Raw genomic sequence first — 25,930 nt, forward strand, 5'->3', positions numbered from 1 at the left:
TTTTTTCCTCCTTAAAACGCTGTCAAAAGTAAACAAAGTGACACTGACAATGTGGTAAACAAGACGAGATCAAACCAAGGGACCAAATAGCTTTAATTCTCTTCATCATGTCGACACAGACCCTCTAAAAATTGCGTTAATAAATTATTTTCGTTGTGTTTATTGTTCTGACGTACACATCCATCTGTGATCAAATCATCTTAACATGTAAAGATGATGCTTCTGATTGCCAAGACAAGCTTTTTGTTCCTGTGCTGCTTTTTGTCTGCGGCGGTAGGTATCACACAGCCTCTACTGTACGTTCTAATGAGCTTGAAATGCCATGAAATATTTAAAACGAGGCACTGATGCCATCGGAAAAAAAAACGATAAATCTCAAGTATGTGTTTTAATCTGATGAATCAAATCATATCTGGAACTCTGTTGGGGGGGGTCTCCCTCGTGATTTCACACCGTTTTATGTCACATATAGTTCCATACTCTGTCCAGATGCTGTCCTTAATATTTTTTTATTTTTATTTTTTGTGTGCTTTTAATGGGTGGCAGCGTAGCTCCCTCTCTCTCCCTCCTCCCTTCCATATCTTCTCTCTTCTCCCGCTACTTCTTTTTGAGGGGGGTAAACAGACAGACACACACACACACACACAAAGCTCCTCAGCCTATCATCTGTGACTGCCGCTACAGCCAGACGGCGTAACACGATCCATGATAGAGTGGTGCAAATCGCCCGGCGCTTTCGTCTACCGTCTCACACGAGGAGGTGGAGGGGGGGTGTGAGGGAGAGAGAGAGACGAGGAGCCTGTGACATAGGTTGAGTAAAACAAAAAAAACAAAAAAAGGAAAGAAGAAAGGAGGAGGTGGAGGAGCTGCCGGCGAATGCTGCGGCAGCCGTGGCTGGTAACTAGAACAATGCTGGTGTGACTTTTTCCGGTCCGCTGGGTTTGAACCCTTTTGACATCGCTTGAGTGCCATCCATGTGTCAGTGCAACAACGACCTCGTGCAGACTCGAGCTCGTGCAGCAACTGTGAGAAGAGGAGAGGTGGTGGGGGGGTGCGCGACCAGAGCAAATTTCAATCCAATACAAGGCGAGCTTTGCAGCCTGAGAAGTGGACCTCCATACAGTAAAGCCTTACAGGGGGGGGGGGACCGCTTCAGACATTCTCTCAGGTAACTTCTTTCTAATCCTTTTATAATGAGCACGGATGAATTAAAATCCAAATGCAAATCTGTGTTTATCACACAGGCTGCACTGTGTGATGTTGTGTGTGTGTGTGTGTGTGTGTGTGTGTGTTTTGTTTTCTTGCTGGACATCTCTGCTGAAGCTCTGGAGTTGGGCATGAATTGCATCTCTCAACAACTTGGATGTGGGGATATGATGTTTTATGCATTACGAGGGGAATGTCTACCAGCAGCTTCTCAGTCAGCCACCGGCCTCACTGTTACTGCAGAAGTCTACAGTCTATTGTATCCCCGTCCTTTTGGGATACACTTCTCCTTATGAGGGGGTGGCGTGTGTTGTGTTTAAAATGGTGCTGCAGCCTCGCACATGCAAATTTTTTTTTTATTATTTGCAGATTGGGAAATATTTACAGTCATTACAATTGATTTGGGCGTTAAGAAGGGTCGGGATGCTTTAGTTTATGCTCAACTACCCCGTTTTTGACCAAGAAGAAGAAGAAGAAAAATGTGAGGAAAGGAAATGCCCACTTAAATCCAGTTTTTGGTGTGAGTGGTACTGTTAGCAGCCGTTTCCGGGTCAAATCATGTGCAGGAACTGAAACGTGACGACTAGGTGAAGAAGGTAATTTTCACACCTTTTCAGGATGTTGCTGGGCAAGGAAATTTCTACACATTTGAAGCAGCATTCAAGTGGTGTTCAGTTTGAGCCAGTCTGAAGTAGAACATATTAAAAAAATGCATTGTTTAGCTTGTTAAAATCACAGGACAAAGCTCTTCAAAAAGATAAGGAGTCAAGATGGCTCGTTCCTTAGCTTCCCCCCATCATCAGCTCTGGAAAGACAAAATACACCTATTTCAAAGTGATTATTACTTAATAATTATCACTCATTAACGTTTTAACATCTCTGGGATTTATTCTCACGATATGTTACGATGGTGACGACAAACGGTGAGGCAGACCCTTCTACTGCCAATGGGCAAAGAATCCACATCCCACTTTTAGCAGGTTTACCAAAGTGTAAAAACACTTTCAGGGGAAGTGTTGTGAGTCACAGCTTTTGTGGTGAACTACATACATGGCATAAAGATTAGAGTTTCATTTGGAAAAAGGATTTCTAATATTGTATGAAATATAATAGACCGCCTTGAGCCAACCAAACTGCGTCAGTGATGAACCGTTCTTCCATGAGAAACTCTCTTTAGAATCTGTATGTAAATTGACATTTGGGATGCATTGTGGGTAATGTATTCAAACAGAGTTGCTTGGATTTTGCTTTTATACGCTGACTCGCCTTTGATTAATCATTTTGGGTTGACGTCACGGCCTCTAAGACAGAGATGGATTGAAGTGCTTAGCAGACCAATGGCTACAAAGACAAAGAGTAATTGGTGCGTGGGACTGGTGGCCAATGCGAGCAGAGCAGATGCATCAGCAGAGGAATAAGTATGACTTTCTGCGAAGGGTCATACAGTGGCAGTTCCACATGCATTTACAGGTGACAGGTAAATACAAGCAGGTAAATGCAATGAGACGTTCCTCTGTGGCGGATTTCCTCTTATGAGGCATCAAGATGAGTTATGCCACGGGTCGTAAGGTGAGTCTCGGAGCAAGGCAGGTGTATTTTTAGCGGCTTCAATGTGCAGAAAATGATGAATTACATCATACGCTTATTTGTAATTTTAACAGCCGTCAGTAGTGGAATGTTTTGTCATGTTTGTGTGTGCGGCGGTGTCTAGGGGTAATGGGATGGGGTGGGCATTCCACTGAGGAGGTGGGAGTATTGTGATCCAGCCATTTTTATATGTGTCAGTGGTAATTACGTTGAAAAAGTGGGTTTTCGTCCCCGGAGAAAGATGCAAATGTACCTCCGTGCTGGCTGAGTGTTGTGTGCTCACGGAGCGGTAAAGTTGTAATAATGACATTTAGCATGTGTGCAATGAGATTGGGAATAATAACTTCAAATCTATAAATCACACGGCGTTGACGGACTGCCAATACGTTCCACAGGCTTGTTTTCATTCCACGGCGGTCTCGGCGGACTGGAAAGCGCTCGGCGTTCACATCAACAGTGAAGTCTGAGCAATTTTTGTTTTAATTTCCTTCCTCCGCAAGACTCACCCTCTTCTTTAGTCTTGGTTGCAAACACATGTCAGGAGTTCAGGGCCTGAGAGAGCCTCAGCTAACAGAGGCTTTTGTGCATTGTGATGCAGTTTCTGGATGAAGTGTTCCATAATTTATGTTATGAAAGGAAGAACTGTTGTTTAATTTATGTAATGTCTGAATGAGGACCATTTGGATCTGTTTATTGGGCAGTGCTTCATCACTCCATGCGGACCTCTGAGTTTGTTCCGTTCCATATCTTGTTATGAAGCACATCATCGACTTGAGCTCTCAAAACTAAACATTAGCAGAAAATGTGCAAAATACTCAAGAGATTATTTTTAATCTTGATAATCCCATTAGATTTTAATTTCTTGCATGAAGTTTGGCACAGAATGTTAATAATAAAACAAAGATTTTATTTTTTTAATGCATCAAATATTCATTTTTAAGCAGGCTTTTACATTCACATCTCACAAAATGCATAAAGTCAGACATGCATATACACAAGCATGTACTGTATAGTGTGATTATGTAGAGTGTGCATTAGCAGACTACACTCATTCATATAATATTCATTAGACACACAGGCATGAAATTGCAGGATTGATTGAAAATAATAAAAGTGTTCATCTGCATCCTCAAAAGACTAACCTGACATTATGTCTTCTTACATTGTCTCAGCCACATCTAAAATAATTTAATAAGCTTTTTGGAAAGCGGTGAGGGGGAAATCGTCCTCAGAGTGAAGACATTTGGGACACACCATACTCCTTTTTAATTAAGTCTAAAATTATATGAAGGAGAAATCAACACATCTGGAAAATTCAATGAGTTTCCAATGGGAAAAGTTGATTAAAATATGAAATATAATTTCTATGCCAATCTAAAATGTGAGAGTCATTAGAATATTTAGAATTATTGTCAAATAAAAAAGGAGGCAAGGGATTTAACATTGTCAGATGATTTTTTTTTATGATAGTGATTGAGTGAACTTCTCTGTCTGTAACAAAGTAACCAGGAAATTATCACATATCCGTCAAAATAAATGACTTTTAACCTTTCTAACCTAACGTTTTGTCAAACACTTGACTAAATTCAAGCTGAAGCCCTCTTTACCTTCACCCTATGGTGATAATTCACACAGCTGTTCATAGTTCAAAGTATACCTTTGAACACTGAACCATAAAGGAGTACAAACAAAGATTACATTGCATTAAAATTTAATACTGCATTTAAGATAGCAACTGGCTGTTAAGACCAACGTCAGACTTTTAATGGTTTGTTTTTCTACAGTTCGTTGTGATAGAAAAGTGCCTTCACGTTTGTATTATCAACATTTCTTTTCAGCATTTCTTCCTTAAAATATCTAAATATCAACTGAACCCAAATATTCTTGAAATGTACACTTTTAATGCAAAAAAAAATCAACTTCCTAGAAAATAAGAAATATGCAATTTAATTCGAAGCAGCAGTTAGTCACCCGTTCATATGGAAATTGGGGGAAATACCAGACTAGACATCACAGAATAAGGAAGGAAAGCTGTAAAAATGAGAATAATATGCCTTGAGTTAAAACATTTCCATGTCTGTGAACATTTCTTCGGAGGCACATAAGATTTTCATCGACAGTGGTGACAACAACTCCCATGTTCCCATACTGCTTCATCAAAGAGTCATTTTTGCACTCATTTTGTTGTATTTTAAGACCACAGAAATGCATTTGACAACCTTCCTGTAAAAAGTACTTTTAAAAACCAGTGTTAGCAATGTTAGCTGAGCCAGAGTAGGTGAGTATCATTAGAAAAATACATTTAAATACACCAAAAGTGGAAAAAAAACTCTGGAAATTGAATTTTATTTTTGTATGAGGGCAATATGGATTGAAATAGATATTTTATTTATGACAATAACAGTCTATAATAAAATCTGTAAGAATACATCATATTTCTTAAGGTGATCTTATGTAAGTTAAATTATAATTATTAAATAACTAGTAACTACGTGTGTAAGATAAATGTATGGAGTAATAGATGAGGCAAGCATTACCCTTTAAATTTACCATTAAAGTTATTATGCAACGGCAATAGTACATAATTAAAATTAAAACATTTTAAGGCATAGTTCCTCAACCATTATTCATAAACTAACTACAATAAGGAGCTGTGCCTTTGTGAAAGTTCTGGGTGGGGGGGGGGGTTGTTTCCATGGAAACATTGCTGTTCCCTTGCTTTTTTAATGATGCCGTTTTCTGAAAGATCATTTTGATTCTTCCATGGAAATATAATTTTAAGGTCACCCTGAAGGTTGGGCCATGGTCATTCTCACCAATATAATAGAGGACACGTCAAATACTGACTGGATTTTCTTTTTGTCCTGATTTTCAATTTCTACATTCAGTTTGTGCACACAGAAAGATGGCAGCTGTATTAAAACATCACCAAAAACTTTCTACAAAAAACCTCAGATTTGGGATCTCTTAGAACACGTCTGCGCCGTGACTGTATTTCCTTACCACATAAATATGGATGTGGTTTCTGCTGTTACAGGGAAGAGAATTCACAAGGTAATCATCATCCTTACCTCAACTAATGCTGATGGGGAAGGGCTGGATTCCCTGTTCGTCAGCTGTTTACTGCAGACATTTTATTGGTATCATCATTGAAATAGTGATGCCAGTGGGTGGCTACCAGAGCTGGAGGTGAAATAAGCCATTTAGCTGCTTTATGATAGCAATCCCCAGCCCTCGATGCTTTCACATCCAGGGTCAAAGCTTAGCAGCCATCTAATCTCCCTTAGTCTCACAGCTTTCATTAGTGTGGCACTTGATCAATGTGCTCTGCTGCCAGTGCCAACGTTTGACGCATCCTGGATGAAAGTACATAACCATAATATGGTTTTAGATGATCATTGTTGTTTGCAAGTTGCCCTCATGTCTGATTTAATTGACATTTGATACGAGTTCAGGTAAGCAATGTCGCACAGGTGACATCATTCTGATATCCTGTGGATATTCTGGCTGCGTACATAAAGTTGAAGAAACCTGCAGCGCGTTTCTTTCGCCAGGCGCTGCTTTATAATGTCGCGTTGCATGTTTTTGTTTCGTATTCCGCATGGCGTCGTACCCCCTGGAAAGGTTTCAGAGAGAAAGTGCTTTTCCCTGCCCAGTTTGTGTTTACTTGCTCAGATCAGACTAATTAGTTAAGTGGATTCTTTTTCTTTTTTTTTTCGTCTGTTTTTACTCGCAAAGCGAGTCTGTTTATTTTAGAAGCTACTTCAAGCTACACAGAATGGATGGAGCTTATTAAAAGCTGCTCACAGAAGATGGAGCTGATAGAAGGCTGCACAGAGTAGATGGAGCTGATAGAAGGCTGCACAGAGTAGATGGAGCTGATAGAAAGCGACACAGAGAAGCTGGACCTGGTGGTAAACTACTTAGAGTAGATGGAGCCTTTAGGAAGCTGTAAAAAGTAGATGCAGCTGGTTGAAAGCTGCACAAAGTAGGAGAAGTCAGTGTGATGCTGAACAGAGTAGATCAAGCTGATAGAAAACTGTACAGACTAGATGTAGCCGACTGGGGAAATCAAAAGAATGGCATAGAACAGCCAATCAATTTTCAAAATAAGACTAGCTGTTTATTTTAAGTGGAACAAAATGGAGCCCCACTTCTGAGCCATGGCAGCAGAACGTCTGCTGGAATCATAAGCATCGCCTTGAATGCTGCAATCAGCTCCAGAAGCAGCGGAAACGAGATGCAACTGCGTTCGGTGGAGCTTAGTCACGAGACATTCCCCCATTGGAAAGTAAAAACCTTTAACGCTTTCCTATTAGAGCGTGAAAGTTGCCAAAACCCTGAGTTTAATAGGATGGTTTTGTTTAGTATTAATTAACTTGAAGCTGCACTAAATGTTTATAGTGTTCCATCAGTTAATTAAAGACGTTCATGTAGAATAACATAATATTGTTAATTGATTTTTGCAACCTCCTTTTTAGTCTCCCTCTTGCCATGGTTTCATTCTCAGGAGGTATTTATAAGATTTGCGCGGTCTGTCATCGCATCTGCCTACAATAAGACGTGACAGAAATCCTTGGCTCCTCCTTTCATCCACCTTCACATCTTCCATAATCAGGGGCAGTGGCTGGGAACAGAGGCAAAGAGGAGCTTTTTATCCCTCAATAAAAGGCCACTTAGGCAGATAGTCCTCCCAAGACTCATCAGCTTTGGTCTTCTTTCCTGGCACCACATGAAGGAATTTGTGTAAGAGGGCAAACATTCATCTAATTAAGGATACCTTTCACATGAGCTCACCTCTCTCCTGCAATTTCTCTTTTTGCCCATCTTTCTTGCCTTTCTCCCTCGTTCTCCCTCTCCTTCTGTGTCCTTTCTCTTACTTATCATCTATCACATGAAGCCTAAAGGTGCCCTTCATACTTACTGTACCTTTTTTGGTTCACTCCATCCTTTTTGAAATCAGCGACTTACCACTGCTCTGATGTTGCCTTCAAAGTGATGATCCTAGACGTGGCTGAGAATGTCGAATTCCTGCAATGAAAATTAAATTTTCCTGAGGTTTTTTTTTTGTTTTTTGTTTTTTTTGCCGTTGTTGTTTGCCAATGTTGAATGCTGCACATCATTAGCATTCAGCGTGAGTGGAGTGGCAGTAATTTGAATGGGTTTTTTCAGGAATCAGCATTATTTGTTTTGAAAAGTGAAGAGGAGAGAACGGGCGCTCTGTCTGACTTTGTTCTATTTCTGGGGGATGGCTGCTGGAGGATTACTGCAAGTGGCAGAGTATTCATTATTTAGATGGCAGTAGCAGAGTTGGGGAACGGGTGGTTTCATAAACCACTTGAGTATGACATGTGTGCTGCTATACTCGACAGAAAAATGAAAAAAGTTTCACCCCCCCTCTCTAAAAAAGGACACTTGTAGCTGCTTTCTTCCAGAGAGTCGGCACAAATGAAACTGATGGAGCAAATTCAGATTGATGAGAGTTAATGGTTGGGTTCATTTCGCGCCCTTTGGGATTGCTCTAGATAAGGGTTTTGAAAATCTAATAATGATAATAACAATAATGATACTAATAGTCATAATGATGGTGATGATGGTTATGATGATGTCATCGAGTGTCAGCAATGATCCCAGCAGTAGATCTGATCAGTCCACAGTAACCTGACAGGAAAGACTCAGTTGAATGGTGATCATTTCTTAATCCCTTTTTGGGTATCAATTAAATTAACAATGGTACAAAGTAAAAATGTCTCAAATTGTAATATAAATCGCCTATATTATTTTTCTGTAAATATATGCTAATTTTATATTACAATTTGTCAACATGAGCCAGTCCTTTCATTTTAGAATCATGTTGCAGACATCCAATTCAAAATAAGAGCATATACATCAAATTTTTTTTTGTTTAGTCATCTGAAAATTAAAATATTTCCTGTTTTATATTCAAAGGCATTCAGATCAAAAAAGCATTACAATATGTTTTTATTGACCTTTACAAAATGTCCTAACTTTCTTCAAGCACACATACAGGAGCGGACAAAAAAAACAAAAAAGACTTTGTTGAGCTTGACTGATTTTGAAATGATTTAGTTGTTGTTGTTGTTGTTTTTTGGGTCTGGCTCTGTAGACATTAAGATATCATCATCAACATTTGTCCTGATACAAAATGTGAATCCGAAATGAGAAAGCTGTGACACTTACGTGTTGCAAAAAGAGAGCTGCAACCGTTTGTCAGCATGGTGGGACACCAGCAACGCATTATCTCCCACCATAACAGTAGCGACTCTATTGGCTGAAGTGTTTACCCTGACAGTTCTAAGCCTGGACACAGAAAGGGTCCTGCCACTGTGATTAATGCACTGCCATGCCACCATGGCGGAGGATGTCTCTCTGCGGTCTCCTTCCCCTTTCCAGTACTCCTCCCAGATATTTCACTAATGTGACTAGACAATGGAGAGATTGATAGTCATCATTACGCTGCCACAAAAGAGTAATGTCAGTTCTCAGCGTGATCCAGCCAGCTTCTAATTCAACTACTGCTGTGGTGGCATACGAGCACAGTGGTGGAGATGGTGCATGGTGTTAGTGTACACACGAGTGGGTACAAGTAAAGTTGTGTTAAACCAGAGCCTTTGACCTTTCTCAACAACCTCCTCCTGCTGTTATGCAGGGCTAAGAATGTATGCCTGACATGGTAATCACAATATCAATACTGAGATTATTTATCTGAATTATTGCAAAATTCTATCAGTATGAACTTCTTTCATTTTTGCAATACCAACACTGCAGCTACGTTTTTTTTGCAAACATACAGTAAATGACATAATTCAGTTCATTCATCTCCTCAAAGATAAAGGTCCATTCATTGTAAGTGCATGACGGGTGTGACAACTTGTATAAAAATAAAATTGTCCCCCGGATGAAGGCTAAAACTAGAACATAAACATGCTATAACAAATGAGAACTGTTCAAGGCAATCACTGAACAGTCATGCCATCTTTTTAGTCTTTGGTTTTTTGAAACATAACTTTGCCCAAAGGGAGAAATGAAGTGTCTTTGTGAGCTGGATGTGTACAGTGATGTGAAGTACATGGTCACTGTTATGGACGTCTGAGTCGATAATGAACGATTCACACTAGCAACGTTTTTCTTGGCCTTCATGCATCACTTGTTCTAAATCTGAAATACCTCCTAAAAACAGATGATGATCCGCTTGGAGGGACAACCTCTACGTCTCCTGTTCATCTCGACATTTAATTTTCTTTTCTATGGTCTGCTGTGTTTTTTGTTTTTTAATATATTAGTGATTCTCTTTTAACCTCAGAGTTACTCATCTGGATCGCATCCAGGAACGGCTAGACTACAACTGGCCAGGCATTGGTTCTGGTATCTCCGGATTTGCTGTGCTACAGTGTGTGCTATGGGAGGAGCATGCGTTTGAATTGTCGATATTGCGCATGTTTATTTAATTGCGGAAAGCCGACGCTGTGATCGAGATTAAAATTTGATTAAAGTCTTGCAGCAGCATGGCATGTTTAGCATCGGATACTTTGCCCCAGGGTGGCTTTCTTTACAGAGTAGCTTGAATAAGGAAGTATTATCACACAAAACAAGCAAATCAGCCTCTCACCTTGATACTTTGTAAGCTATATCAGCAATTCGGCAGTACCCTCTGTACAAATAAAGGTGTTTGGGTCATTCATTTGTTTTCCCTTTCTCCAAGTCCTTACAGATGGGTTGATTTGTTTATCTGTATGTGTTTAGCCCTTGGCCCCAATCTTCTGAGAGAGAAAGAGGTTTAGCATTTAAATTGGTTGATCCACCACACGTTTGCTAAACCTGTTTTTTTAAAAGCATTACAATGATGAAATGCGGACGCTAATCCCTCAAGGTGTGTGACCCTTATCTGACTAAACACCTGACAATGATTGTATTGTCACCGTAGGAACACAAAGACTCTTGTTAAACGCGTCTTGTCATAGTTGTTGACCTCTTTCGCTGGGCGTCACTGTAATCACAGGTTAGCTCCTTACGATGTTTGATTTGCAGCGTAAAATCTCGAGTAGAGTTCGTATTTTGGCTGCTGTAGGCGCTGATACAAAACTTCAAACTCTTATAAACTCCATAGTCATCTGAAAGTTACACCATACTGCTAACAAGTCTGCCAAAAGTCTGCTGCAGTATCTCCTCGGTGTCAAGAGTCCAGATCTCAGTCAGGAAGCCGCTTTAGCATACTACCTTTCAAAGTTAATCCCAGAATCCCCTGTATGCATTTCTCTCCTGCTTATATTCACACTTACTGATCCTCTACTTTTAATTTTCCCATTGTATACTTAGCCAAACAGGACATTTTGTCAATACTGTCTCCTATGAATATGTAGGAGACAAAGTGGCCTTCACCTGGATGTGGCAGATGTGATTTCTAACTAAATCATAGGGATTACATTATTGACAGTGCCTTGAATAAACATCAGGATGAGGTCAAAATTGTCGGTCTTTATTTGCACGGCAGCCGGATCGTGTTGAGATTTCTTTTCTTTTTTTTCGAGCGAGTGGTGCATATCTTGCTCATGTTGAATAATTTTATGTGATGAAATTATCATAATTCAACAGTAAATGTCAGATCTCAATCTAATTTTAACGTCGACAGGGAAAAAGGGGACACCCATGTGTGATTAACCGCGGTATCAGATTGTGTCCAGCATTAAAGATCGGTGGTGAAGTATCTATTGACTTTCTGTGCTGCATGCTCCTCCAAATTTGTTATCTCCTCCGTCGCCAGCGCTCGTCTGAAGTGCGACATTGCTTCTACTTCTTTAGATTTCACGAGTGTTATATTTTGTATCGCACTAGCTCCATATACTGTGAAGCAAATGCCAGAGGACAAGAAAAATATAGCATCAAGACACACACACACACACTCACACAAGGAAAGCTTATTCAGACAGTGGGAGTCTATTGTGAGTTATGGCTGAAACTCGATGCTCAGAACAAGTGTGACTGCAAGACTGTGGGTGCCAGCTGTGGGTTTTCTGTTGTATCAATACGCCTTGTGCCATTTTATCTGGTCAGGAGTAATGAATATACAGTTTGATCATACAATATTAATCCTAGTCAGGAAACTTAACCAGCTGCTGCCTTTTATAAACTGACAACTTATGGTTTCATGAAGCCATCTGCTGCCTCCTCTCCGTGATGTCACTCCTCGCTATCCATTGTCAATCTTGTCCCGGTTTTTTTTTTTTCATGATCCTGATTCTGTATATATATTCCGATGGGAAACGACTTGGCAAGGTGTGAATGTGAACAATCATTTGCATCCCACAGTATGTCTTGCAGTTAGTTAGCAGGGGGAAAAAGCACGGGGACCATCAGAGGGGACACGAGGAAAAGCCCGTGTGTTGTCGACGCGCCTCCCTTATCTAATTGGGGCAAAGCAAACATGATTAGGCCCAATCTGAAGGACGATCAGTGTCTTCCACCTCAGAGACGTTTTCACAGCCATCGTGTTCTGCTGCCTACGCTGCTCTGAGGCACACCGGCACAGCTTGACAACAGAGTAAGGCTGTTTCAACAGAAAGATGCAACAGCAAAATCCATTACGATCAATTCCAAAGTTTCTTGTGACCCAAACAAAAAATGAGTTGTTGTTTCTATCCGTGATGGAACCCCATCAGTATAATTTTCTGTCATTGATACCGTTTTCACGGAAAAATCAATTGATCTTTCATGTCGGGAGCAAATATGATTGCAGATTTCATTATTTACTGTGAATGCATTCAATAGTATGATTAAGATAGTAAAAACTATCCAAGCAAGGCTTTGCTTCTCACACATCTGTCAGGAATAAGTGTGTCCTCTAAAAATATATACATTTGAATCATTCTGTAGCATGGAGATATGATAAGGCATCATGAATGAGGAACATTTCAATCTATAATACAGAAAATATCTAATTTTCATTCTTGATTTAACATTCCAAGGATAACACAATGGAAACTACTCTTAGTTTAATATTTCCATCCTTTTAGTCCAATCAAGAAACATTTACATTATTTTCAGAGCAACTCGGAAGCAAATTCGATGTGGGTCAGACTGAGGCACAAATTGACGCTGGCCATGTCATGTGACACAAACTACATAGTTTATATGTATAGCAGCCAACATGTAGATAGGTGCTGCCCTTTGGAGTCATATGAAGAGGCTAAAATGTGTGAAGAGAAGCATAATGGATGCCGTTGACACTTGACTTCCATCTGTTCCATTTTTTTTACCGTGTTAACACCATGAAACATGATGCCAGTGGATCACACCAACACATTCACCTAAGGTAATTAATCTGTGCAAGTGCTTCTTTATTCATCGACATATTTTCTGTGTAGATAAAAAAAACCCAAAATTTAATACTGAAACAAGCTGAAGTGGAACTCTATGCAGATTTTATTCCATTATGGAGACAAAAGTTTCCTCATCAGGTTTATTAGCATGCTATACTTATACTCATAAAAGCCATTAAATGTCTATGATTGCATTTGCAACCATTAGCCTAAATGATATCTTTTGCTGCTTATGCTATTAGCTGCAGTAAAATAAAAATACATCTTGCATATCAAACAGAGTTGATGGTCTTCCAGTGTGAGCCGCGATAAGTATGCATGCAACAATCCAGTATCTTGCACAGTAAATGATTGCGCTTTTGCAGGGATTGAACTCTTCACCTTATTTGAAGACGAATTTTAATGTATAAAATGGTCGTCTGTAGGAAACAGTGATCATTCCGCTCTGCGTAGGCATGATGAAGTTGTTCTCCCCAGTCTCTTTCATTTTCATAAATATTCAACATGTTTATCAGGCACTTTTTAAAACGATGCAGGTTTATGATGCTTGCCCTTAGCGGGAAAGCGGGCGGAGAGAAACCAGCCAAACCTAGCTTGTGCAATTTTTTTTTCTCCTTCTTTCAGTAGAGGCCATTTGGAAATAGAGATGCTAACACTCTCTCATCATTAGTTATTTCAAGCCAAGATATTTCTGAAAACTTCTTGGTGTTTTGGTTTTAGCGAATATGGTCGAGACCGAAATACCTTAAGGACTCTTGGCTTGCCATGAAATTAGAAGTGAAATGTCTTCATAAATATGGGATGCATGACATCGCCATCTGCATCTGCTCAGTTTCACTTTTGTGTTCTCAGTTAACTTCCACGAGTTAGCATGCCGATATGGCAAACTAAAAAAAGGTGAACATTAAAACTCTTGACATCAAAGCGCTGCCTCTTGGGTGTAGAGTTTTGTTCAAAACAACCTTGAAAAATATGATTTTTTTTTGCCATCAATTCATTGTAAATGAAAGACGACAAGTCATTTTTCTCACTCGCTCCATGCATTCACAGCATCTATAAGAAAGAGCCACACATTCGTCCAATCAGATGAAGCCTCAGGTTAGGGCTGAGAGGGTAAGGGTATTGTTGCCGTGTGATACCTACTGCAGGGTTCAGCTTATTGCAATCAGACCCACAGTTATGGAGCATACAGGGGTGTATATGCTGTGTTACATGAACTGTAAACAGAAAAACAGTTGTTTAGACGTGATCATTGACTTTCATCCTATGTTCAAGGGCTTGAAGAGAAACAAAACTTCAGTTGCTGGTCACCTCCGCTTTGGTGCAAGGTGGCGGAACAGTCCATTAAACACGGGTCTATGGGGGATTTCTTTTGTGCTTGTGTAATTAATGTTAATTATTTCTAGGCCTGGAACCTTTTCATATGTATACTCAGATTATTGCATGAATGCATCATACGCAGACAGAAAAGATAGAAGCTGGTTTTGGACTTTGATTACGTACTTATGGTGACTCGTGTTAACACCCGTACACTTAACATCAGCTGATTGACATTAGTGACATCCATTGGTTAAGTGCTCCATTGCCAGTTTGGGCACATTTTGGATCTCCAGGGGCAACTGGTGAACCCTGACAAAGCAGTGTGCCGTATTAGGGGTGGAAAAGAAAAAAACCCCAGAACAAAGCACCACTTCGGTCTGTGGCCCTACCCCACTGTGGGGCGGTTAACCACCACCCCATAGTGATGTATTACATCACTATGGGGTGGTGCATATACACACACACATGTGTATATACACAAAATCGCAGGGTTTACTCATGTTGTTCTGGTTTGTCCTAGTTTCTTTTAGTGAAGCCGATTGAACCATTTGAACTCGTTGATAATTAATTTGTATTGCAAAGCACATCTGCACACATCCAGGAAGTGTTGTTGACATGATTAACAAAACTGTGAAAAGGATATTACCTTGAAGGCTATCTCATGCAACATTTATCTTTAGGGAGAATACAGTCCTAAATAAGACATAGACCACTGTTGGACTTGGGAAGTTGTTATAGCTTTTTGATACTTGATGAATTTAAAGTGCTGCTCAACGGGGTGGAAAATGTGTTTGTATTTATGAGCGAATAGGGTGGGAGGTTGCCGTAAAATGCTTGATAAATTGACGTTATCTGACTTGCGGCGAGAGATAACACCAGATGGAGGACTGATTGGAAAATGACAGAACCTATAAATCCACAAATAGATCCTCACGTGTATATCTGACACACATTAACACACATACACAAGCAAACACACATCCTCATCTTGTTTCTATGTATATACAATATATTCTTGAATGAGGATTACATGCTACCAAGCTTATTGCAGTACATGAATAAAACACCTTTAAATACACAACAAGAACAGAAATGTAGCCTTAATAAGTCCTGGATTATTATAACCTACATATCTTCCACCAGCGTCCTCATTCCACTCATTTGAAAACACAATGGGCTACCTTCAAATGTAATTTCTCTGGGCGCTCCTTTGTGGGCGCACACACATGTTCTCGCAATTCCTTCTAGAGCAGCCCCAGGAGAGACAGCAGAGGAGGTCTGTATGAGTTGGATGCCTCCTTGACAACACCTTGGAGGTAAAAATCAATGTCTGCCAAACAAAGTAAAATGTTAGGCTGTAGCCGATACATGACAGATGAGGCTTAGGGTGGTATTTTCTAAGGTGAATGAAGACTGGAACACAGGCAGCCCTGTCTGCTGTTGTCAAGCAAAGCGGCATGAGAGTGATTTTGAAGGACAGTACATCTGACTTCCTTTTTATTATTGATTAACATTCTGTAGAAATGTGCGAGAGGCACTCTGAAATGAGAGGGGACGTGGTTCAAAAATTTAGGACGGCTGCACGGCAGATTAAACTTCAAAGGCCGGTTTCACTAATTAATTGTAACACCGGGCCACCTAAGAGACCTCCCCTCTAGTCGGGGTCGTGTCACAGTAAAGTCATCTTGATTAGAGTGGATTGGTCCACCGATTACAGCGGTGTCTATATTTCACCGCGTGAACAAAAATTCCCTGATAAGTCGCAATGTATGACAGCTAAACTGCTTATAATTTCCCCGTTTGTGCCTGAGATTTTTTTTTTTACTCTTTCCAATTTGAGGCACAGAAGGGAGTTTGAGGCGGAGCCCAGTTTCCTGGGGGGTTGCGGCTGAATGGTGGCTGCAGAAGCAGCATGGCTAACTTAGCACAATGGTGGGTAAATACTGGGTTGCTGCCTCATGCATGCGCAGTCTTGAAAAACGCCAACGGTAACCTCACCACAGAGCCGTGGGCTATATCATGTTGCTGATTGAGCATGCACCAAGCCTCAGAGGGTATGCAGGTTACATCTTAGTACGGGGGAAGCAGGGGGGTGTTCTGACAGAAAATTCAAAAACATCAGTTGTGCTGGAAGGCTTTTCTCAGCATGCCTCAGTGTGTGTGTGTGTGTGTGTGTGTGTGTGTGTGTGTGTGTTTTATGCACACGTGTATGGATTTTATATACCAACATATGCATGCACACAAAGTTTATTGTTTATCCCCAATGAGCATATTGACATCTTCAACATGACCCCCCCCCCCCCCTCCCTCCCTCCCTTGCCACTATGATGCACTGACTGGTGAGCAGGACAAGAATTACCAATAATTCATCCTATTATTATTCTCGTCCTGTGCTCTGCTCTGTAGCCAAGAGTAATGCAACAGTGGGGTATAAATTCATAGCCTTGGCCTCAGGAAAAGCTCTTTGGAAAGCAGAGGGATTTTCAGCCTGTGTGCTTTAGCTCCAAATCTGGAGCCAGACATTGCAAGACAGTTTTGGCTCGGAGATGTCCGTATATGTGGAAATGTTCAGTGGAGTCAATTAGGAAGCGATAGAAAAGGCTTTGTTTGTTCATTTATCATCAGATAAAAAGACCTGTTCTTACAAATTATGAATATATATCTTATTTGTGCAGTGTTTGCGCTGTGTATTTATTGGCTTTAAGATGTTTAGTCTGTTGAGGGGTGTAAAGTTTTGTGAACGTTATTATTTGGAGCCGACGGCTGCTTTGACATTTGTAAAGAGGCTTTCTTCTGACCTGCGTGATTCATATCTCAGACAACTGAAAGATGATTAACTGGTGATTTCTAGTGGGTGTTGGAGAGGATGCACCTTCATTCTATTTTCTGAACCAAAATCTGATCAAAAAACAAACAGACTCTCTATTTAAAGTGAGATATTTAAGGGGAATTGCTGCTTTCCTTTGTCTTATAAATAATAATTTGTGGACTGATTTGAAGTGATGGTTAATTGAGCAAAGTATCAATCAATCACCAGAGCCGTCATTATAGTAAAGATATGATACTTGCAGACTGTTTTGTCGCAATCACCTAGTCTGTTTGTGTGTCAATCAGTTAAGGAGTCAGCCCATGAAAACCAACAGATCCAAAACCATTTGTTTGGGTTTTATTTTGTATTCAAAGTCTAAATGAATTCTTCTTGTTTGTGTTGATATTTAAAATGTCGTCGGGGTCTCCCTTGAAGCAATGACAGTAGTAATCGGACCGTGTGGGTTTTGCAATAGTTGGATGGACTCAGCAGAAACATTCTTTCCTCATAGAAAAGCAATTTATAGAAACATCAACCTCTACGGTCTCATAGTGCTATGTGTTTATTCAATGTGGTGTGAAAGATAAGCGCTGTGTAAATCTCCGTCTCCCCGAGTTTTCTCACAGTAGAAACGAAAATTGGTCATCTGTGCGAGTGGAGTGCATCCAGTTGAGAACAATATGCCAACAATTAAGCAGGAAAAGATGGGCCTTCCCATTCTGACATGGATGCTGTTTCCTTTGTGTCGTTTCCCCCCCCCCAAATTTGAACGATTTGCACAGGAAATGCAATTATGGCAGTCATTGGAAAAGACTGTGCCACTACAACCACGAGTGGTTTGTTTTTTCCTGCAGCCATTTTCTCAAGTGATTGGGGAAGTGAGCTGTAAATGAATGGGGAGGCACATGAATAGATATCGCAAGTACACAAGTCGCTATTGACCCCTAACATGATGCAGACAACACGTTTCATGCGACTGCTAATTAAAATCCATACTGCTTTTAGACGGAGAATTGACTCTGTTCAGAAAGACTCCATAACATTTTGTTCTCCAAGTAGCCGAAAGTCCTTCCGCAAACTTCAGAATTTTCAAAATCACACAAGCCAAAAGGACTGAGCTATTATTAAAGAACGTTCCATCTATGCCAGAGCAACAATTTGGATGGATTGAATGACTGCTCTCGAGGCTTGTCCGGTTCAAGCAGTCACAAGAGCGAGGTGGAACCTGACAACCTCTTTCTAAAAGAATGCCAAAACAGCTTTTCACAACCGATTTGCAACAAACTGCTGAGCCGAGGCACATTGGGTTGACAGTATGTCTCTCCAGCGTCTCTACGTTCTACTTCCTTGTTGGCTATTTATATATATATATATATATATATATACTGTATATACTATAGAACTTTAGACACTGGAGCTTGCTGAGTTTCTCAAAGATCAAAGAGAATGATACGTTGACGAGAAGTGGCAGGATGTTGCAGTTTTTGCGATTGTAGTCGTACATCAAAGGTTGCAAGGCAAACAGGCAGACCTAGAATTTGAAGCCAACATGAGTGCTGAGCGATTGGGGGGGGGGGGGTTGGATTGCAAAAAATCACGCCATATTTTTAAATAATTTTGATGCAATGTGCATATTATATGTGACTATGAGCTGAAATGCCGCCTGGAAATGTTTGTGAGTCTCCAAATTACAACTCAAATGTTCTTGTCGCATTATAAAATTAGTTTCCTTTTCTTTATTGAAACTGTATTTTCCTTCAAACTTCCATTATTGTGGTTGTTGTGTTTGACATTTTGCACTTTTCTTTATTAAGCGGAAAAGCTGTTTTTACTGCAACATAAATGTCACTCCGTAGTCAGGAAGGATTAGAATTTGATGCCTGAAACACCCATCAAATATTAGGCAAAACATTTACTTTTCTGGACCATTTAAAGCGATGTAGTTTGCACATTTAAAGCGGGTGCCTGCTGTGCTCTATGCAAAATTAACTCGTGGTGTTGTTTGGTGATAGAGTTCATGGCTCTGTGAATACAAATTAAGTATAAATGTTTGCCAGAACAGTGAGGACTGGCTTCCATCCCTGGGGGACGGTGACTACTTTTAGCTCTGCAAGTTCAAGAAAACACAGTGATGCAAGTAATGTCAGTATTCAGCTGCAGGAACAGGAGTGTCGCGCACCCAAGTCAGAGACTGTAGCAGGTTTTTTGTTTTTTTTTAACCTTTGTGTGAACAGAATCTCTCTGGACAAGCAAGGAACCTAAAACTGTCCACGCATGAATAAATACAACTGAGTGTTTTGTCAGCAGGCTAATTGTCAAAGCAGCTTTTGCGAAGGAGTGTAATTGCTATGTAACCAGAGAGCTGTCGGAAAGAACTGCTAAGCAGTCATCATCTGTATGATGATCTGCCATCTGTAGCAATAGCTGGGAGAGGGAAAGATGCACAAACAGCAATGTGAAACTGCTCTTAGTCAGTGCATCCTCAGTGAATTCAAATTTGGTAGCATATTAATCCTAAATTTCAGATGTAAAAAAAATATGCGTATATATAGAGAGGGAGGATTGTAATTTTTGCATACATCTGTGTGGGAGCGAGTTAAATATAATCAAGAGAAAACACAGATGGGAGTAAAGGAAGTCCATTTAAAAAGTTGCTCATTGAAGCAGGGGGAGGGTTGTGATCGTGTTTTTTAAAATTTTCCTGGTGTTATCATTGCAATTTGGGACACTAAAATAAAAAGCTGACTTTCCAAATCCACACCGCGCTCAAGGGGACCTAAGGCATAAGCCAATGACATGAGTGAGTTAGATATGCTTCCAAAAAAAATTCCATTGCATCGATGAAAAATAATGTGGTCGCTTTACAACAAGGTTTTCATTAAAAATAAATGAATAAAATAGCCATTTTTTTATGGCCCTTCTCTGCCAGTGAAAATCTACTTTTTCATGCGGGTTACTATGGTGAGTAGCATGCCACGGCCAATTTTTGTTTCTATGGGATACATTCTGATGAATTCTGCTGTAGCTTAATGCAAATGTCTATTGATTTAATGCTGTCTCTCTACGCAAAAGCAGATATTATGTAATCCTTCATATACTGTTACATCTCAGCTCCCTCGCACAGCAATAAAGAGCTTAAAAGACATTTCGGTCTTTGATCATGCAAAGTCGGACGAGTGGGCAAGGCTGCGACGACGTCAAATTGTACCCCTGTTTGAGAATACCATAGAAATCCCACAGCTTCTTCGATATATTCTTCCCTTCAAAAAACCCCCAAGCTCCTGAAACTTGCAAACTGTCTTTGCAGAGTAAATTCCCTGAAGTCACTTAGTGCAAGGTTGTTCAACCAATCCCCCCCCTCAACCCACCCACCACCCCCAACAGAGAGTAGCTGCTGCCTCTTCCTCTACTAAAGAATATTGCTTTCTACCAGGTTTTCAGAGGTCTGCTGGAGATAATGCAAAACCAGGCCTTGAAAATTAATTTATCGCTTTGACATATATAAACATCCAACCTGGTCCAAATGGGCGAGGTTTATCACAGAATTTGCGCATTCTTCGTTTTCACATAAAATGTGTGTCAGAGGCCTCTCGTTATTCCGAAATTCGCGAAAGTCAAACACTCTGCATTGGAGGCAATGAATTTTTAAATGCAATTATTTAAGCAAAAACAAATACCATTCCTGTGGCAGAGTAGTTATGGCCTCTGGGTTCTGTGATCTATTTTGATGGAAATTCTTGCGATTCACACATACTGCAATTTTCCTATTGGTGAAGGGCAAGCTAGTCAAAGCAAATGCCCTTTCAATTCCATTAGCAGTTGAATCAGTCTCTTAATGGAGAGTAAAATGGCACAAGACCTTTTGCGGTACTTACAGAATGAATATGAAAAGGCTTTCACCGAGCTTGCCAGGCTTAGTGAGTGCAAAACGGCTTTTAATTGTGTCCCAACTCAGTGTTGGAACATTATGCACAGTACTCAAGGCTTGTCAATGCTTTCATCAAAAAAAGATATTTTCAAAGCAGCCAGCATCATAGAATCCTAATAGAGCTAAACATAATCATAGTATCGAGAAGTGGCGTTAAAAAGTTCAAGGAAATCGCGCTGAAATGTGAACTCACTTGCTGACAGTGATAGCCTCTGACAGTTATCTGACCCGATGGAGTCCATGGAATGGACAAACCCAAAAACGTGTGAATATTATGCACTAATAAATTGTTTTCTAATGAATATACACGTCTTAATGTCAGTTCCTTCTCTGTCCAATGCTTTTTTTTTTTTTCCTTCAAGACCTTTTTCAGAGGTCAGAACGATGATTAATTACACCAAGTATTAAGAGTCGCAAAACAGGAGGTGTTTCTCGACAAATACCGAGGCCTCGTAAAGCATCATTTGATTTATATTGCAAGCATCATTAAGAAGGGAATGAGTCTGGCATTTCAGGACTGGAATGCAGTATTAATCACAAAGGTCCTTTTAAAGCATGTTGCTGATGGAGATGATGACAAGCTGACGTTGAGGAATTATGCAAACGAGGCATCCGTCTTGATCTGATTTCAAAGCCAAAGGCATAAACCACAGCGGTTTCATCTGCCTTCCCAGCCACCACGCCTGCACTTTAAAGGCCAGCTTAATTCCCTGTGTGTCTTAATAGAAGACAATGCCAAGCTCCCTTAAAGTCACATTGTTCAATGTGCCTTTTTGTTTTTTTTAAAACACACCATCAAACGCGTGCCAGGCAGCGGATAATCTAATTCCATAGAAGTCCATGTTTTTTTAGGACGGCGTGTCCCAGTGGCTTTCAAAGCTCCCAACTCTGCCAGTGAATGCACACTAAACTGTCCAGTTGCAGTTTGCACAGGTACACAGAATCACCCGGAGGTTATCACTTATAGGGTTTTGTTAAAAAATAAACTGTCCTGAGTGTAAAACTGTTTTATCAGAAGCTGGAGTCAAACCTCCAATTATGGAGAGCGGTGCAGCGTTGAACACCGTTAAGAGATTACTGTCACACGGTGTGTGTGGGACCAACTGAGTAAATGCATGACATTTAAAGTCAACACATGATTGGTTGGTTAGCACACAGAGAAATACTTTATGGGTGTCCTTTTTAAATTTGATCTTGACCTTACAAAGACGAATGGGAAGAGAATATAGTCGAACTGGTAAATAAATGTTGCATAATTCATATTGAAAAAATCCACATATTGAAGTGGTTCGAAGAGAACGACGTGGCGTTCAAGCCTATTTTAAAGGGGTTTCTAGCTTGTGTAGTTAAATACCACACTTAAGCACGCTCTTCCGTCGGAGGTGTGGGGGTAGAAGGCGATGAAGTAAACCATTGTGGATTATTTCTCACAGCTGTTGCTTCATATGATGAAACTAGTTTAGCGGCTAAACTTATAAAAGACTAAAACAAACCTTTTTTTTTTTTTTTTGCCTTTTCAAACTGTGAAAATAACACCTGACAAGGCCGACACACAAAAAAAGGTACTTTGGCGTAAAGCAAACCAGCTGCTGCCTGCAAAGGTCTCTACTGTTAATCCTCCGAGGACGAAGATGAAAATATGTTTGGATTCAGGTTTTGCTCATTTTTTTTCAGACTAACTTTACCTTCAACAGATCGCGTGCTCAGACTTTAAGCAGTTTGTGGCACTTCCAGTTTATTATGTTCTATGTGGGTCTTTTTTTTTTTTTTTGCTGAATATCAAATCTCACACCTTTTCTAAGATTTTTAGGATGTATATTTATATACATGTATACGGTATATTATACATACACACGTATATGGGCTTTTAGTGCAGTGGTTTCTGTACAGTATTCTGTTTTCAAATGCTCAGTGCCGCAGCAGAGCAGCTTGCAAAGTGAACAAGGGCAATCAAGATGTTGACTCGCACTGGATGCCAATGGATCAATATGTGGACATGAAGATAAATGGATGCTGATTTGTGCGGCGTCTGTCATGTATCTTTATTTGTAATGCGTAATGGGAGGCCTGATTGTTTACTAGAATTCACTGTGGCGTGTGTGGGTGAGATAATAGGACGGATGCAGCAGCTCCTATGTGTTTTACGAAACAGTATCATGTCAGTTACGGGACGCTGCAGCGGTTTCAAGCGACATCTTGTTAATGTAATTACATGAAATGGACATGTTGGTGTTGTGATTTAAAAAACAAATGTTTTTTTCCTCTCTCCATCAAACCTTTTATGTCTAAAAATAATCCTCTCCGGTTAACATTCTACTTACCTCCGCGTTGCATCATTTTTCGATGCCCCTCATTGACATTGTTCTGTAGCACTAGTGTGTGCTGATTATACAGTATGGAAAATACTTCTGCTGGAAAGTGAAGTGGAGCTGGTGGTTGTTTTGGGCTCATTCAGCCGAATGAGGCCCAGAGGTGAAGTAAAACCAGTCTTGGTGGATGATCCACATTTCTATTAACCTACTTAGAGATTTTCTAATAGGGCGCAGAGTTTAGCCCAAGAGATAAGCGAGGTGTCCTGCATTCATTGCCACAAAGTCATGACAGCCTTTTAAAAAAAAAAAAAAAAATATATATATATATATATATATATATATATATATATATTTCCATTCTGGTAGATCACAGGTAATGCATTTGTCTGGATTCTGAATTAACTTTGAACAAGGTGGCTTGTGATGATGAGGGAATCAAATTTAATTTGGGTTTGATCAAACTCTAATCAGGCATTAATTAATTTTAGGCCAGCCCTCTGCTGTAGCTCTGATTCATCACCCCACCGTTCACTTTTCATTCAGTCTCCCACTGTTTTTTTTTTTCCCCCTATTCCTCCTGTAGGCTTGTATATACAGATGCTGGCTTAGAAAACCGGTATTTAATAAATATGAGAGAAATGAACAGCACGCAACAGTGGAAAGGTTTTCATCTCCAAGTGGTGTAAATATTTTCCCTGCCCTGAATGGCAGACGTGTTTCCCCCCCTTTGGCGCTATGGAACCATTTATCTGCATAGAAGGGCATTCTGAAAAGCATAAGCACACGTACAAGGCCAAAAATTGCATGGTCATAACATCTTCTTTTCAAAATAAAATCACGAATATCCTTGGAATATTTTTTTTTTGGTTTTTTTTGTTTTTCAGGAATAGCTCTCGTAATTGCATCAAGTTTGATCCGAGGTTGGAACTCTACAAGGTCTTTAAGCTTGTCTGAGAAGGAAAAGGTTAAATCATGCACCAGAATTGACCTCCGGTATTCATACGCTCTAAATTCAACTCCTGCAGGCTTTATAAAAATTCTTGCTGTCAATGCAAAAACAACAGCTCCTAAAAGACACAACTCCCCCAGCTTTCTCCTATCTTCTCAAAGCCTCTGTAAGGCAAGAAAGACGATACCCATTTGGGGCTCATTGGAGCAAATCAGAATTGTCAGCACTGTGGGTTTTTACCTTTTTAAACAGGGAAGATGGATAGATAATCACCACATGCCATTCTGGGGGCCAATTACACAGCTTTGTGTGAAATTGGAAAACCTGTTCTCTCAGAGCTCTAATGGATGTTCTGGTCATTAGTTATTTGAGAGTCTTCTCTGGCTGTAATCAAACGTGAAACATTGCGTTAAGCGCCCATAAAAGAACAGCTGCCTCTCTAAGTGACCTTCTGTTTAAGAGAACCCAACTGTTAGCCGTGTGGCGTTTTTGCGACAGTTATTATGTGCGTCGCCATAAAAGCGCCTCTTATTTTCTTTCTTTTTTGCAGTGGTTGCATCTCATTTTAATGTCTCGCTCTTGGTTGTATTTGCTTTTCTGGGTCTGTTAGGTGGCCGTCATACGAGGCAGATCCACCTGCTGTCTTCTAGCGATGCAGCCCCTTCGCTCGGAATTTTAATTGACAAAACAAATTACTTCAATTTTTGATTTTGCAGCTATTTGACAAAAAACAACAACACACACACACACACACGGACACACACGCAAATGGTTGTTCTGATGTCTGTTTCTTTTTCTCCTTCACTCTAGGTGACCATCTATCCAGTCAGCAAGGCCCGCCCCCTCTCCCACCAGCCCCGCCCCCACACAAGACACACCCATCCATCACGTCCCTGAACCGCGGCTCACTGGCCAATCGGAGGAGCCCGAGCCCGCCGCCCTCAGCCGGCCTGGCGGCCGAATTGCAGAGTACGGCGGAATGCGTCCAGCTGCAGGACAGCTGGGTCCTGGGCAGCAATGTGGCCTTGGAGAGCAGGTGAGATGAACCACAGTGACCTACATTCAAACCCAGGTGTTATATTATAAAGCCCTTTTTCACTGGCTCGGAAAATACTATTTCAATTGAAACTGAGCAACAAGGTTCTGTTTTGAAAGTTATTTTAATGTCTTTTTAAATTCAGTTGCGTTTTACAACTTTTTTCCCAACCTGCCCTGCGTCTGACTCTTGCGCATCTGACTCGCTTTAACATTTGAAACTCGAGCACGGAAGCAGTTGCTTTATTTTCCCATTTTTAATTTAATTTGATTGCTTGTTTGCCTCATTTTTTGGCTCACCGAAAATCTGCCGTGCCATTTTTAATCCGCTGGCCTGTTAATGTGTTTTTGAGACATCCCCGTATTAGTTCACAGTCGTAACACTGACAGTTGGTCTTTCGACGTGACTCATTCAGTCATGACTGAAACAGCAGCGAGTAAAAGTGA

General features: G+C 40.4%; 1 protein-coding gene across 2 annotated transcripts in view; it reads left to right on the plus strand.

Moving 5' to 3' along the window:
* si:dkey-237h12.3 (teneurin-3) overlaps positions 1 to 25,930 on the plus strand; it is a 132,478-nt gene that overhangs the window by 34,263 nt on the left and 72,285 nt on the right. For both annotated transcript variants that reach the window (XM_068325079.1, XM_068325078.1), the window contains exon 4: positions 25,259 to 25,484. In XM_068325079.1, coding sequence (XP_068181180.1) covers positions 25,259 to 25,484 — 226 coding nt within the window. The remainder of the gene's footprint in view (positions 1 to 25,258; positions 25,485 to 25,930) is intronic.

This window comes from Antennarius striatus, chromosome 10 (assembly GCF_040054535.1).
Source record: "Antennarius striatus isolate MH-2024 chromosome 10, ASM4005453v1, whole genome shotgun sequence".
In the NCBI taxonomy this organism is placed as follows: domain Eukaryota; kingdom Metazoa; phylum Chordata; class Actinopteri; order Lophiiformes; family Antennariidae; genus Antennarius; species Antennarius striatus.